The following is a 16,922-nucleotide window of genomic DNA, read 5'->3' on the forward strand; positions in this document are numbered from 1 at the left end:
GAGAAATATAATGAACAATCTCTTACGAAGTCCTTAGCCAATATGCTCCAGGTAAGGGGGAAGTTTTCATGTGATAAAAGAGAAATAAATCAAAGAGTTTCTGGATTTCTAAAATACGTATTTCTGTAATATACAAAACCAACTTCAATTTCTTGTCTTTCTTTTTGTCATTAAGCATGTTTAATTGAAGGAAGACAGAGCTCATTCAATAGCTCCTACCCCAATGGCCAAATCCCATTTAAGCCTCCGCTGCAAGGAGAGGATCGCAGCTGAAGAAACATGTTTCAGGATTGGGGTTGCCTCACGGCGTCCTAGCCTTCTCAGATGACAAGCGGGGATCAAAACACCTGCTTCTAATACCTGCTTCATGGAATTTTTGTGTGTGTGCTTGTTTGAGAGTATTCAATGTGGAATCCAAAAGAAAACTCCTAAATAGAACCTGGGCACTCTGGAACACATGATAATCACCCCCCAAAATATTATCTACCATTATTACCATCTTACTATTATCTTCTTACCTCCCCTGTTAGTGAACTCTCTGATCCATGAAGTGTGTCATTTGATGGTTGGACTGTTTTGGAATCTAGAATGTACTTCTTTTTATACTTCGAAAGAAAGAAAGATCACCACCCACTCCCACAAAAAACAAAGAAAGCACTTTCTTAAATTGGGAAAAAGTTGAGTCTAGAGATCGTGATAGGCATAGGAAGCCTGGAGTGCTGCAGTTCATGGGGTTGAGAACAGTCAGATATGACACAGCAAATGAACAACAATAACAGAGGTCATCACAGCCCTTAGCAGAACTATTGAGTTGGCCAGAAAGTACATTCCAGTTTTCTGTAAGATCCTGAATGAACTTTTTGACCAATCCAGTAGCTGATGGCCATTAAGACAGCAGCATAATAGATAGAATGGCTTTTCCCAGAGGGAACTCCACAAAGCATTAGTTATCAGATCTCCATTGATGTTACTCTACTGATGTTGCTGACAAAGGTCCATCTAGTCAAAGCTATTGTTTTTCCAGTAGTCATATTTGGATGTGAGAGTTGGACTATAAAGAAAGCTGAGCGCTGAGAATTGATGCTTTTGAACCGTGGTGTTGGAGAAGACTCTTGAGAGTCCCTTGGACTGCAAGGAGATCCAACCAGTCCATCCTAAAGGAAATAAGTCCTGAATATTCATTGGAAGGACTGATACTGAAGAACACCACCTGATACAAAGAACTGACTCATTGGAAAAGACCCTGATGCTGGCAAAGATTGAAGGCAGGAGGAGAAGGGGACGACAGAGGATGAAATGGTTTGATGGCATCACCAACTCAAAGGACGTGAGTTTGAGTAAACTCTGAGAGTTGGTGATAGACAGGGAAGCCTGGTGTGCTGCAGTCCATGGGGTTGCAGAGTCGGACACAACTGAGCGACTGAACTGACTGATGTTACTTGCCCCTCCTCCCATCTTCTCTTCCTGTACATGATTCTATGGTCACATATTTAAAGTGAAACAGCTTACTAGGTCTTCCCAGAGCCTTCGCTATGGTATGGTGTGCTGTGGATTTCTGAAAGGGTAATGCATTGGAAAATTAAATGGGATATTGTAGTTGTCTTTCTGCACCTGTCAAATCAGATGTCTTCAGAGAAGCAAGGAGAACATTTTAGACACAAATCTCTCTCCTAGGAAACAACACATCAGTGTGTTCATTCCTTGCCCACTGGCATCCCCTAAACTGTCCAAACTTTGTGACACACATTTTAACCAATCAAGAAAGGAAGCAAGCCTAGCATACTTATTTGAATAAGGACAAGCATCCCTCACAGCTCCCACTTCATGGTAAGCTTGGTGTGTTACACCAGTGTTGCAGGAGTCCTTATCTATTCTGGAGCCTTACATACCTCAATGACAAGTAAGCTTAACATGCAAATATCTCTGGAAGAAAGCAACTTATTGATTCAAATTCTCGCCAAATTGGACGTGGTGATACTTCCTTAATACAACATTGTTAATCAACTATACTCCAGTAAAAAATAGAAAGGAAAAAGAGTAAATAATGATTGGATAAAGGGGAGAAAACAAAGGGGCACAAAGCATCAGAGGTAACTTGGAAATGGTGGGAAATAAACCTTAAAAGGGGGCTTTCCCGACGGTTCACTGGGTAAAGAATATGCCTGCATTGCAGGAGACAAAGGAGACATTGGGTTCGATCCCTGGGTCAAGAAGATCCTCTGGAGAAGAAAATGGCAGCCCACTCCAGTATTCTTGCCTGGAGAATCCCCATGGACAGAGGAGCCTGGAGGGCTATAGTCCATAGGGTCAGACATAGCAAAGAGTCAGACATGACTTAGCGACTAAGTATGCAAACCTTAAAAAAAGGCTGTTGAGGTCACTAAAGACAACTTCATGAACACGTCAGTTCTGCTGTGTAGAGGGGAGATATCAAAGTCCTCAAAAATTGTAAAGAGATCAGCAAGCATCTGTCATTAAATAAAGCTCATACTTAGCACAGAGGACAGGAAGTTTCTAGTCCCACAACTTCTCTTATAAAGACAACTGGATTGTTATGGTACTAAACTACCCAACTCAGTTTCCTGTACTTCAAAAAGGAAATAATGGAACCTATGTAAAGTCATTGAAAGGATCAAGCAAGATCCACTGCTCTGGAAACTAAAACACATTCTATAAAAGTCAGTGATGATTATTCACTCACCTTCACTCATTTCTACATTTAAGCAGCATGTATCGAAAACCTAAACCATGCCAAGAAAATATACAGGATGTTCAAATTATATAAAGATGTGATAGGATTAAGATGGTTGATGTAGAATATGAAGATTGCTTATCTGATGATGTTTTGTGAGTTGGGCAATTTGAAGAAGGAAAAAGGGGAGCTCAGAAGACTTGGGTCATAAACATGGCTTAACCACTAACTAGCTGGGAGAATTTGAGCAAGATGTTTTCATTTTTTTCTGTATCATCTACAAAATAAATGTTGAAACAGATTATCAGCATTTTCTAGTGTTGACATAAGCTGAACTGGGAGTTGAACATATGGGCAGTAGTTCAGCATTGTTAATAGGTAGAGGTGGGCTCATTTCCAAGGTCTAGCATGCTTTAGTTATATGAATTTGAGACAATTCTTCACCTCTCTACTTCTTAGTTTCTTCACCTCTGACATTAGTACATTACTCATACTCTATCTTAGGGAAGTGATGAGGATCAAATGAGGTAATACATTTGAGACTGTAGCTAGACCACAGTAAGCATTCTATAAATGTCCATTCTAATTATGGATTTTACTAATGTGATTATCCTAGTTTTATTTAAGGATAATAAATTCTCAGATCTGTCATTACCTGTATAACACCACCCATGAGGGATGCAGCCACAGCTGTGGAGGTACATATCACGCCAAATAAGAGACCTGGAAGAAAGAAAATACATGACTATCCTCCAACCTGCTTTGAGGGATTCCTTGAGCTCCTACTCAGGGTCCTCTCTCATGCAAGCCTTATTGGAAGGGGTCTTGGGAAGGATCGTCTACCCCACGTAGCTATCACAAGCCCCAAGAAGGGCGCTGAAGAGACTTTCTCCCCCAAGACATGCTTTCCTCAGTCAGGCAGAATGAGCTGGAATCCAACCTTGAGGAGTCTTCTCTCCAGGATTTAAGAAAAAAAACTGTCACGTTGAAGCAACATGAAGATGCAGAAAGACCACTGGTCTACAGACTAATCCAGACTAAATTAGTAAGAACTAAGTCTATTTCAACCACTTACCTATAATCAGCTGAAGAAGTTACTAACCTCTCTGCTATATGTGTAGTTTTTCATCTTTAAAATGGCTAAATATCTATACACTTTACCGCACAGATTTTGCAAATCTGGAAATTTTTTCTGATCTTTTCATGCTTTACTCATAACCTCCTTATGGCACTCAGTATATTGCATAAGGATTTCCTTGTTTACATGGCTATGTTGGAGCCTCATAAGGACCATCAGGGCACCACACTCTGAAGCATCTTGCACAGTGTGTCTCTAGCATCATAGGATCTTGCTGGATGAATCAGCATATCTTGGTTATCTTTTAAAGATGGTATCTTCTTCTAAGCCATATTTTAAAAAACAATTGTTTTCATACATCTTTGTTTAAAAACTACCTTAAAACCATTCAATTCCCATTAAAACCCATAGACTAAATGAGAAAGGGTGAGAGACAAGGAGTTGGAGATAGATATAGACAGAGACACAGTGACAGAAACAGAGAAAATGATTTTTCTCATTTTATTTGAAATTCTCTCTCAGGTAAATGTTTGGCTCAATTCCCAACGTCACCATTAATTTCACTGAGTACTGAGCACATGTCAAACACTTACCAAATGCCAATGTTACAAATGCCACTTCCCTCAAAGATCTCACATTCTAGGAAGGGACCACACATAAATTAATTTATCCAAGAGTACCTCTTATATAGCAAGTACTATATGCTTGTTATTATTATTATTATATCAGATTTAGTATGTGATATCCATAATATTTATTATCAGGAATTCACTTTTAAGATGAAATCAGAGTAGCAACTTTAATGTTGTATTTTCCAATTTCTCAATAAAACATGGAAAAATAAGGAAGCCTACACAATAACACTAAAACCAAGTTTGACCAATAAACATCTTTCATAATTCTAAAATTTCCCCCATTATTTTTAAAGATGATAGATTTGACATCAGAAATAAATGTTTGCCCTAATTCTGTATCACTTCATGAATAAGGAGAACTTCGCTTGCCTGAAGAAAATAATAAAAAACATATTTTCTCAACTATTAATTACCTTCTTACTGAGCCAACAGTTATCTGTTTCAAATGAGATTCTAGGAAATCACCCCTCAATCCAAGGGTTCTACTTTTTTGTGCTGACTAGAGAATTGATTTAGTCCCCCTCTCCCCCAAATATTTATATGTCCACCAAATCACAATCAATAGCAACTTTCAAGGCAAGGGGCTTAGGGGAAATTGATGGTGTTCCATGGAGCCCTGGAGTGTATACAAAGCAGTAAATGTGCGCGAGAGAGAAAGCACCACAGTTTCAGCAAACTATAGATTTTCCTAGTATTACAACAGCTTGGAGGATCAGAGACTAAACCGTGGGCATAGCAGAAACTTCTACCCAGCATGTTCTTGAATATCTGCTGGAAATTGGGAATTGCATAAGAAGTGATACTCACCCACCTGCTACTAACTGTATGTAACTTATTATGCAAGATAGTGGGAAAAAACCAAGGCAATTCAATTACCCAGTTAACAAACATTGGTCAGCACCAATCTCTTGTTCAAGCATAAGTGAAAAGAAAAAAGAAAGATAGGATCCATGCCAAAATGTTGCCAAAGAAGGAAATGAATATATTAACTTAAAAGCTCAAATACAGAGTATGTTTTCTGGAAATAATTTACCTTAAGAACCACAAAAAGTATTCAGAAACTATTTGGTAATTCAATACTATGCAAAAACATGGACTCAATGAAGTGAAAAGTGCAGGTCAAGAGAAAACAAATGGCAAGGAAAAAACAGCAAGATAAGGTAAACACCTATGGTTTAGGTGAGGATGAATCCAGGTGAGATAAGAAAGGACTACAAGGAAATTGAAAACTATGGTAGTTGACCAAGCACTTCTACTTCTTTGTATTTACTAAAGAGAAATGAAAACATGTTCACAAATGACTTGTACAAGAATATCCATAGTAGCTGTATCATAAGAACTTCAGACTGAAATAATCCAGGTTCATCAATAGAAGTTAAAAAAAAAAAAAAAAGCAGTGTATCCATACAATGTCATACTACTCTGCCATAAAAAGGGATGAAATACTGATATACAAGACAATATGAATGTATTTCAAACATATTATGCTGAGTGAAAGGACTCTTACAAAAACAAATGTGTACTGTGTGATTCTATTTATCTAAAATTCTAGAAGAGTTAAAGCTAATCTATGATGAAAAATATCAGAGTAGCATCAGCCCCTGGAAGGAAGTGGGAGTAGGAATTGACCAGAAAAACCAAGAGAACTTTCAAGGGTGATGGTAATGATTTGTATCTTTAGTGGCTGAGTCACACAGGTGAACAAATTTTTCAAAACTCAGCAAATGCTTTCTTAACATTTGTCCACGTCATTGTGGATAAATGTTATACTTAAACTTTAAAAAATTATTGAATTCTAGTTAATAATATGCTAAAATAATTAGAGGGCAGTATACTGATGTCTGGATTTACTTTTAAATATATCAAATATATGATGAATTAATAGATGGATAGAGAGTTAGATGGATGTGTGAAAACTCAAGTTCAATAAAACATTAATGGAGAATCTTGGTGGCATATATACAGGAGATCATGATAAATGTCTTTAAACTTGCTGTGTGATTGTATTTTTAACAGTACAATGTGAGGAACAAAATACTATAGCAGAATTCAAATCAATATTATTAAGAAATTTATTTTGTGAAAGACTTACAATAACACTGAGAAAAAATATGAGCCCTTCAAGTACACAGAGGGAGAAGAAAAACATGAAAATAAGAGAAATAATGAAGAATATGGAGAACACAAACCACAGATTAGAGGAACATTAAAGAATGAGGATACAATAAAACCATCAATATTTGAAGGTAATAACCATACTTACTAGAAAATCAATTAAAATTCTGAGAATAAATGAGAGTTGTACCAATGGCCAGATATGTGCTTTACAAAACAAATGAAAACAAAAAGCTATAGCATTTTATTCAGCTTGGTAATTTTCTTTTGGAGTTCCTAACTAAGGAAAAAAATTTAAGATACAATAAAAAATTATGCATATGGATTTACCACAGTGTTACCAAAAAATGAAAGAAAAAAAAAACTCCAAACTAACAGCATAAAAATGAGTCATTTTATAAAACATTAAGCAATCACTCAAAATTGTGTTCACAAAGAATACATTAAATGGCACAGGAAGATGCTCAGTATAGCATACTAGGAAAAAAATAACCAAGAACAAAATTATATATAATTTTATTTTAAAAGCACATATACTTTCCCAAATTACCTACATTTCCTATAGTAAGTAGATGTATAATTTGTTTATACTTAAAAAGAAGTAAACTTTGTAAAACTATAATTCAATATAAGTGCTACAGTGATTATAAATATAAAATGCAATTATATGATTAAGCAAAGAGCAATTATCTTTTGAGGTAAGGTTACCGGGAGTGGGGTAATAAAGGATTCTTTAGAAAACAATTTGACTATATTAGACAAGCTGACTGGCCACAGTGAGCTAAATGTCTTTGTCTTTGGAGGAACAAATAGGATCAATACATGGCATAATCAAGAGGTGTTGATGTGATGAATCTAGAGTGTAGGATGAACACAGGAGAATGTCAAACATAAGACTGGTGAAAGCTAAGCTAGCCAGTCATTCTTTCTTGGTACCCTCCTGGTTTCCTGGGATCTTTGGAAGTGTAAGAATTTATATGTGATTCTGTTTGCTAGCATTTATTGAGAATTTTTGCGCCTATGTTCATTAGTTTTATTGGTCTGCAACTTTCTTTTTTTGTGATATCATTGTCTGATTTTGATATTAGGGTGATCTTGGCCTCGTAAAAAGAACTTGGGAGTGCTCCTTTCTCTACGATTGTTTGGAACAGTTTAAGAAGGATTGGTGGTATCTCTTCTCTAAATGTTTGATAGAACTCACTTGCAAAGTCATCTGGTCCTAGACTTTTGTATGTTGTAAGATTTTTAATCACAGTTTCAATTTTATTGCTTGTGATTGATCTTTAATATTTTCTATTTCCTCCTGGTTCAGTCTTAGAAGGCTGCGTAGTAGGGGGAGTGGGAATGGAAGGGTGGGATGAATTGGGAGATTGGGGTTGACATATATATGCCGTTCAGTCACTTAGTCTTGTCTGACTCTTTGCAACTCCATGGACTGTAGTCTGTCAGGATCCTCTGTCCATGGAATGTTCCAGGCAAGAATACTGGAGTGGGTTGCCATTTCCTATTCTAGGGGATCTTCTCAACCCAGGAATCAAACTGCGTCTCTTTTTTCCCTGCATTGGCAGGCAGATACTTCACCACTGCACCACCTGGGAAGTCCATATATACACTACCATGTGTAAAATAGATAGCTAGTGGGAACCTCCTATATAGCACGGGGAGCTCAGCTCAGTGCTCTACAGTGACCTACAGGGGTGGGATGATGGGCTGGGAGTGGATGGGAGGTCCAAGAGGGACAGGATATATGTATACATATGGTGATTCACTTTGTTGTGTAACAGAAACTAACACAATATTGTAAAGCAACTATACCCCAATTTTAAAAAGAATTTATATATGAGATTACTCATGTATCTCCACGTGCACTTGTGCCTGTCAGCATGCGCTGAATACAGTGTGCAGTATTTTGACACGTACCACATGTACATTTCATATGGAATAGAAGATCCACTGGCTGTACCTACATAAGCCTTTACTGATCCAGGTGCTCAGCTTGTCAGAGAGACGAGGAAAACAGCTCTTGACAAAATCCTCAAAGGTCACTGTTGCTAAGGCATTGATGCTGGCAGCCACGGTGCTACAGGGAGACAAAAGCGGAACATAGCCCAAACTAAATAAAGCTGACCGGCCTGCCCTGGCATCCAGCGTCAATAGACAAGGCAAGGCTCTAGACAAAATAGATAGACGTATGTCCTTATTCTGGATCGCCAGGGGAACTATAGGGCCTCACTCTCCAAAGCTGCTTCTGTGTTTAATGCTCTTCACTTTCTTCCTCTAATTCCAATGGAGAAGCTGAGCTTTCATTCTCTTTCACTGATTTCCCTAGAGCTTAAATGAGCTAGCATGCAGTAGCAGAGAGGTTTTGTGTGTGTGTGTGTGTGTGAGTAGGTTAAACTTGAGGCAGGAAGTAGTGACGATCCTAATTCAGGAATCACTACAATATGTCATTCATTCATTCATACCATTTATACATCTGTTCATTCTGAGTACTAGGCAGACAATGGTGAACCAGAAAGACATAGGGCTTACACTTTAGTTGTGACATAGATATTTAACAACCAATTATTCAACTGACTACACTGTTATGAAGAAAAATAAAAAAGAGTTAAGAAAGCATATCTTGCAAACCTAAACCGACATGAAATTAGAATTCTTCTCTGAGGAAGGGCTTCCCTGGTGGATCAGATGGTGAAGAGTCTGCCTGCAATGCAGGAGACCCAGATTTGATCCCTAGGCTGGGAAGATCCCCTGAAGAGGGGAATGGCAACCCACTCCAGTACTGTTGCCTGGAGAATTCCATGGACAGTGGTGGTTAAGACAGGTACTGAAAGGACCCTTGCAAATTCAGAATAGGATATTTTAGAACAAAGAGAAAATTTTAAGTAAATGCCTGCAGATGGAAAACTTGTTTCATCCAACAACAAGAAGCACCAGTGTGACTAGCGTGTAATTAACAAGAGAGAAAGAGACAAAGAAAATGTTAAAAAGTAGGCAAAGATCAAAAGCACATAAAAGCTCTGCTATTCTCTCTCTGACTTTCCAAACAGAGTTCAGTCTTACAGCCCAAAATTCACTTAATGGACAGAAAACCCAAGAAATTGGAATTTCCTTTGTAGAATAGCATGAAAACTTATTAAATTTCTCCATCCAGACCAGGAATATTTTAGCTAGTGGGATAGATGTATTTATTAAATTCATGCTATGCAAAATCACAAGCACAAACAAAAGTTCTGAAAAAGAAACAAGCAAATGAACAAAGCCCGACCAGCTGTTTGTAAGTTTTCCATTGCTATCCATTAGCTAATTGTTTTGTTATCCTTCAGTGCTCATTTGAAGACAAGCTATAGCTGTGGCAACAGCATGGAAGAAAATTCAAACTTTGCCTTTTTTCTGTAATGCAAGATAATAGTATTATTATTAATTTATTAGCTGTAGTTTACTGCAGTTGGAATGGTTACAGGTCCATCTAGTGCAAAATTTGAAAGTTCTTTCCTTAATGACAGATACAGTTAGTAGAAACTTTCTATGACCCATTTCTAAAAATTGAAATTCCAAGTATTTCAGGATAGCTTTCTCCTTTTCCTGAGAATCAAGGAACAGTGTATGGCCCCTAGAAGACTCCTCTTCTATCTGCAGCTCCATGCAAGTCAAATAAAGAAAGGAGAGGATCAAATAAAATAAGCTTCCATGCTCCCTACACATATGGCTCAAAATCCATTATTTGAAAGCTTTAAGCTTTAGGGTTTATTTTCTACCCTTGAATCCACTGTGAGGGAGGCAACAAAAAGCTGATTTTCCCCAGAAGAATCAGATTTGCAGAACCTCTGTGGACTGCTTTTGCAGTCAGATATATTATCCATATGTCAATTTCTCAGATTCTAAAACTGGTACAAGATGGTGAAAATCTTTTTTCTTTCCTATCACTAAACCACCATCTCTTTATTATACCCCTTCCCTTGCCTTTCCCATTCTCTAACCCAGCATCCTCCTTAACCTTATAGCAAAAGTAACCTCTCTATAATATGTACGGTCCAGTATATCTCTTTCTTGGAATTTTTGGATTTGAGATCAAAAGAATCAACCGTTCTTTTAAGAGAGAATCAATCTGTTGACAGATATATTTCTCCATTATGGAGTTAGCTTTAGGAAAATTGAATACATAAATCAAGCTCTGTAGGGAGGGACAAAATGAAAGTTAATGTCTTATCACTGCTTGTGTTTGATTCTCTACTGTTCATTGTTTCTTCCTTAGTCTCCCCAAGATACTGATACTAACACCACAGAACATCATTTGTACTGCTGATGCAAAATCCTATGAAGTATAGTAGCAAAAATAATTCAGCAGAATACTAAATTAAAATTACACCATAAGCAAGCTAAAATCATTATGTGAATTCAGAGATATTGCTATTTTGGAAATACATCAGGATACTAATATTGATACGTTAAGAGCTAGAAAAGAAAACAATAATTATTTCAAAAATTCCAATAGTAATCACAATTCCATATATCTCCCTGATAAAAATATTTCCTAAAAGTGGAATAAATACATGCATTATTGTTCTTATTTATGATTTTATTAGTTTTATATAAATATATTAAATGTAAATAAATAATATCATTCAAACCAAAACCTGGTATCATATTTACTGGTAAAATCCAGGAACCGTTCCCTTTAAAGTGTATAACAAAACAACGATTTCTGTGATCCCTCAATTATTTTTATCATTGTTCTCAAAGCATAGTTGTATAAGAGAGTGAAAATAGAAGTGTAGCTATTAGAAAAGAAGAACTCAAAAGTATTTGCAAATATTATGATTTGAGTACATTCAAATTCTATAGAATTGACTGAAAATAACTAGAAAAAAACTGATATCAAGGGAAATTCTGTAAAAGTAATGAATAAATACTATATACTAAACTAACATATTTAAAATCATTCTTGAAGCTTAGTCATTAGAATTATTAGCATCATCATAGCTATACACAAATAGATCAAAGGAATATAAAAGAAAATCCAGGAAAAGTTCCAAAAATATTAAAGAAGGTAGGATGTAATAAAAGTAGCATTTCAAGTCAGTGATGAAAAGGTGACTTTTCACTAAAAATAGTGGGGCAACTTGCTACTATCTTAGCAGAAAAATAAGTTAGGAACTCCACTTCTTTTCTTTGTATACCCCATGTATAGTCTAGATGATTTAGTAATTTTAACATTTAATAAGACCATAAATATACTAGAATGATGTCTGGATGATTCTTTGTAAACATGGAATGGAGAAGCCTTCATAAGAATGATATAAACCCAGAATTCATAATGTAAAAAATTGATTAATATAATATAGGAGCTCCATATACTCAAAAATATTAATAAAGCAAATATACATAGGACAAATGAGAAAAAATGAGACCTATATCAATAAGCTTTTCCTATATGTGTGTGTGTGTGTGTGTGTGTGTGTATATGGAAGAAAACTCAAAGGAAAAAAAATAACAGGGAACATGAACTGGCATTTTACAGAAAAAGAAATATAGATGGCCAGTGAAGGTATGGAAAGACAACCAACCCCACTTCTGCTCAAGGCAATTTGTATTATACTAAATGAATTAAGTCAGACAAAGACAAATACCATATGGTATCACTCATATGAGGAATCTAAAAAAGTGATACTCTCTTATTGTTTTAGCCATTGCTCTCAAGACTCCTGCCCCCACCATTCTCCACATGACTGTCATGTCTCACCTAGATTAAGGCAAAAGTCTACTTTATAGTCACTTGCTCTCACCGCTCCTTCTTTTGTGATAGCCCCTTCCCTTCACAAAGAAGACTGAGTCTTCAGTTGTATGACATCACTCACTCAAACTTCCCTGCTTCAGATCTTCCAATGCCTTGCTATTTAATACGCAAAGAAAGCTCTTCAGTCTTTCATAAAAACTTTCCTGATCTGATGCTTGCTCACCTTTTCCAGTTTCTCCTCATTTGCTCTCCTCTTCATTCCCTAAACTTCAACTCTTCTCATTGATCCTGAACTGTTTCATACAGATTATGTCCTTGAGGCTTTGTTACTTGTCCTCCTCGATGCCTGCAAAAATTCCTGTTTGTGATCTTCACACCCTTTAGATCTCAACACAAATGTCATACACTTAAATAGAACTTCACTCAAAGACCCTCTCAAAAACAGAGCTCCCAAACCTATCATCTCTCTATGCTATCACTCTGTCATTTCCTTTATACTACTTGTCATTATCAAACAACATCTTGTTTTTTGTCACTATTGTTTAGTTATATATTATCCATCTCCCATGTTTACTAGAATGCTAACTTTATTTAAGGGCAACATTTACACCAATCTTGTCTGCAGCATCCCCACAGTCACCAGCTGTGCCTGGCATAGTATTAGCCTTTTAACATATCTGTCAGAGTAAACATGTTAATAATTTTGAATTTAGAATAATGTCTACATTCTGGAAATGGATGTTCTTAGCTACCTGAGTGTGTTATTGAAGATGGAGAGAATGGATTGCAAAGGAGAGATCTGGAAGAATATATTGCAGCTGAATGAGAAACGCCAGCAAACAGAGCTGCCTTGTGGGCAAGTGATGTGAAACCATGGGGGCAGTGATCTCCAGAAGAGGTCGAGAAAATAAACAGAAAGATCTAGTACAAGGGCAGGCCAAGGTTTACATACCACATCTGCAGTTTACTCTCTTACCATGAGTAAATTATCTACCTTGCTAAATCTCAGTTTCCTTATATGTCAGATAATGAGTAGTTTTGGTCTCATATGACAACTAATGAGCAGATACATATAAAGCATTCAGCAGGCAGCTGACACACAGTGAGTACTCAGTGATACTGGTGGTGAATACCACTAATACCCTTGTCATCCTTGTTGCTTTGTTATCACCATCCTCATTATCAGAACACTACTGACAAGTGTTATCAGTACACTAACCTCAAAGTTCCACTGAAGGCACAAGCCACGAAAAGTCCTGGAAGTCCAGGCATCGTGGAAAATAACTCCATGACGAAGTACGGCATCAGCTGAAGAGGAGGCAAAACAAGATGGGACAGGTGACCGGTCTCATCAGCAATGTCTGAAATGTGGAATTTTGGGGGCTTCATGGGTGGCGCTACTGGTAAAGAATCTGCCTGCCAATGCAGGAGATGTAAGAGACACAGGTTTGATCCCTGGGGTGGGAAGATCTTCTGGAGGAGGAAATAGCCCATCACGCCAGTATTCTTGCTGGGAGAATCCCATGGACAGAGGAGACTGGTGGGCAACAGTCCATGGGATCATAAGTAGTCGGGCAAGACTAACCATCTGAGCACATATTGTAGCTTTTTAGCAAAAGGAGATGGGAGAAAAAAGAAAGTAATAATAAAGGAGTTTGCATCAACTATGGTTTTTAAATGCCAGCAAATGAAGTTATGACCCATTCAATTCCATGGACCTGAGACCCAGCTGTAGGGTAGGAGAAGGGGTAGAAAGGGGACAGTCATATTAGGAAAATGCACTGTATTAACTTTAGAATGTTCAGGAATGTTTGATTTTTTTTAATGTTTTCAATGTGTGCCATTTTCTTGCCTGTTAATCCTTAATGTTAGAAACCAAGCCATAAAAACAAGTGCTTAAAACAGGTCTTCAGGGAATCTAGGTATTATGGTTCTATTCTGGAGCCAGATTTGTGGGAGAGGAGCCCCCACAAGACACAGTGGGACGGTTTAATATGTAGGAGGAGAGAGTGAAGACTCTAGATCCTGGTTTGTGACAATATCATCCAAGAGGAGAGGAAAGAAATCAAATCGTGGGGTTTGGGAAATAGCTAGAGGTCCAGGTGAGGAAATAGCTCAACATTATCTAGTGATGGCCAGAAATATGCTCATTTCAGCTGGCGCCAAGGGAGCACATACCTGGTCTGGTGCTGAGATGATGCCCGAAGTCCAAGGATCACAGTCTTTGAAGTGAGAGTACATGGTTAACCCAGAAAAGACCGCACATAGCAGAATGATCCAGAGACCTAGTAAGTTGAAGTACAAGGCTCTAGAAAAGAACACATGGGAGACTCTATGTCATACTACAATGTGGTGAGGTTGTCAACTACAATTTGGCACTTGCCATGGTGTTAAATCATGAGCTGCGGCAGCTGCTGATTTTCAACACTCCCTGAAAGGAGTTTCGGTTGGAGAGCAGAAATGTGGCACTCTGTGTTCAGGAAAAAACCAGCAGGACAGGTCTTCAGATAGTTAGATATTTTAAGGAGCTAATTTTATGAGCTCAATTCTTATATCTCCTCATATCTAGAAAAGCATTAAATTCCTTCATGGTGATGACTGTTCCTAGTGACTAGCAAAATCTTCACAAGACTAGTTAGAAAACTTCTGGAAAAACATGTGCTTGACTCCATGTATTCTTCCTTCACCAAAATCACAAATGTACTGACCTTTCCCCCCTGTCTCTTTGGAGCAGTTTCTCAGAGCTATCTGAGGTGCTATCTTCTGGGCTTCAGTTCTCATATTTTTCCCCAAATAAAATTCAACTTGCAACTGTCATATTGTGCATTTTTCTAATCAACAAGGTCATTACCAAAGAATCAAGACAAAATTTGGAGGGCCTTTTTGCTATGAGATACAATTCTATATCCTTCAGGAATCTATATATTCTGATATCAAGTCACTATTTTATACACCTGAAACGAATATAATATTATGCGCGTCCTAAGTCACTTCAGTCGTGTCTGACTCTTTGAAACCCTATGGACTGTAGCCCACCAGGCTCCTCTGTCTATGGAATTCTCCAGGCAAGAATACTGGAGTTGGTTGCCATGTTCTCTTCCAAATGGTCTTGCCAACCCAGGGATTGAATGTGCATCTCCTGTGGCTCCTGCATTGCAGGCAGATTTTTTATCACTGATCCACCGGGGAAGCCCCATAATATTATGTTGATTATATTTCAATTTTAAAAAATCACTACGTTTTGTATTTTTCATTTTTGCTTGCGAACATTACATTTTTAGACTGATTATGAAATTTGAACGAGGTAGATTTTTTATGGGTTTTTGAATTCAAGAGTATTTCTGTAAATCTTTTGAAATTGAGAGGTTTTCTGCAAAGCCTCAAATATGGGGTCAGGTCTAATTCCTTGGATGAGATTTCATGTATCAATCACTCATATTATATAACTTCAAATAATTTCCCTCTCTCAATTCATGAAACTGTCAAAAAGCCGACTTATGTTTTAACATCTTTTTTTTTCCCCCCCAGATGATGAGATAAATGTAGAAGTAGACACATTTTGGCAACATTCACTTTAGGGATTAAATCAGATGAAATTTAAAGTTCAGTTTTTTAAAAGGCAATATAAAGTAGGAAAAACCTAAAGTCATTTTCCCCATTTCTTTGGAGCAGTTCTTTTTTACTCTTTTAAATTCTACAAAATTCTGTTTAACTTCAGTTTGAGTGCATTTGTAGTATCCTATGGCAATTTTGTATTCATACTGTCCTTTGAAAGTCAAAATATTACACATTTTCTAAATCTCAGGTGTGGAGCCATACGCCCAGGACATAGGTGTAAGGCCTTGTACCAAGGCCACAGACATGGAGCTTGCACAAAGGTCAACTCTGGAACTGACTAGGTGCCATAGCAGCCATTGCCATGAGCCCTCCTAATCTAAATCGGCCAACTCCCTGACCCCATATTAGGTAAAAATACCCACTCTGTTACCCAACCTACAGCACCCTAACCAATAATCTAATGCCACCCTTCCAGCAGGAGTTTTCTTTGTCTTGAAGCTCTAAAAATTGGCTACTAGCCACAAAAGCCTCGACTCTCCCTTGAGCCGGCCCACTGTTCTAACAGTCTTCTCTGCTCTAATAAACTATTCTCTCATTCTGTTTCATGTCTGGAAATTCTTTGCCAACTTGCACAAGACCGTGACATCAAGGAAGACTTGAAATTTGGCTGGCCTCACCCTGGATCTAGATGTGTGTGCGCGCTCAGTCATATCTGACTCTTTGTGATCCCATGGACTGTAGCCAGGCTCTTCTGTCCATGGGATTCTCCAGGCAAGAATACTGGAGTGGGTTGTCATGCCCTTCTCCAGGGGATCTTGCCGACCCAGGGATTGAACCCATGTCTCCTGCACCTTTAGCAATGGGCGGGTGAATTCCTTACCTCTGCACCACCTGGGAAACCCATTTTTTGTTAGAGGTATACTCTAACTCCCTGCAAGGCTAATTCTCCTATTTGCAACCTAAGCCATTTCATTGATTCTTTCAGGAAATACTTATTAGGCATCACTATGTACCAGGTTCTTCTAGGTACTGAGGACATAGCAGTGGGCAACCCAGAACCCACTGGAGGCAGGTAATAATCACCAAAGCAAAATAAACAAGGTGTTT

General features: G+C 37.7%; 1 protein-coding gene across 2 annotated transcripts in view; it reads right to left on the reverse strand.

Annotated features, from left to right (window-relative positions):
* The window catches only part of SLC5A12 (solute carrier family 5 member 12), a 116,310-nt gene that overhangs the window by 80,863 nt on the left and 18,525 nt on the right, over positions 1–16,922 (reverse strand). For both annotated transcript variants that reach the window (XM_081543188.1, XM_081543187.1), the window contains exons 7-10: positions 14,436–14,565; positions 13,477–13,565; positions 8,488–8,600; positions 3,348–3,415 (exon numbers count right to left, since the gene is read on the reverse strand). In XM_081543188.1, the coding sequence (XP_081399314.1) occupies positions 3,348–3,415; positions 8,488–8,600; positions 13,477–13,565; positions 14,436–14,565 (400 nt within the window). The remainder of the gene's footprint in view (positions 1–3,347; positions 3,416–8,487; positions 8,601–13,476; positions 13,566–14,435; positions 14,566–16,922) is intronic.

The sequence above is a fragment of the Giraffa tippelskirchi genome, chromosome 11 (genome assembly GCF_054371585.1).
Source record: "Giraffa tippelskirchi isolate mGirTip1 chromosome 11, T2T-mGirTip1v1.2.pri, whole genome shotgun sequence".
Classification (NCBI taxonomy): Eukaryota; Metazoa; Chordata; class Mammalia; order Artiodactyla; family Giraffidae; genus Giraffa; species Giraffa tippelskirchi.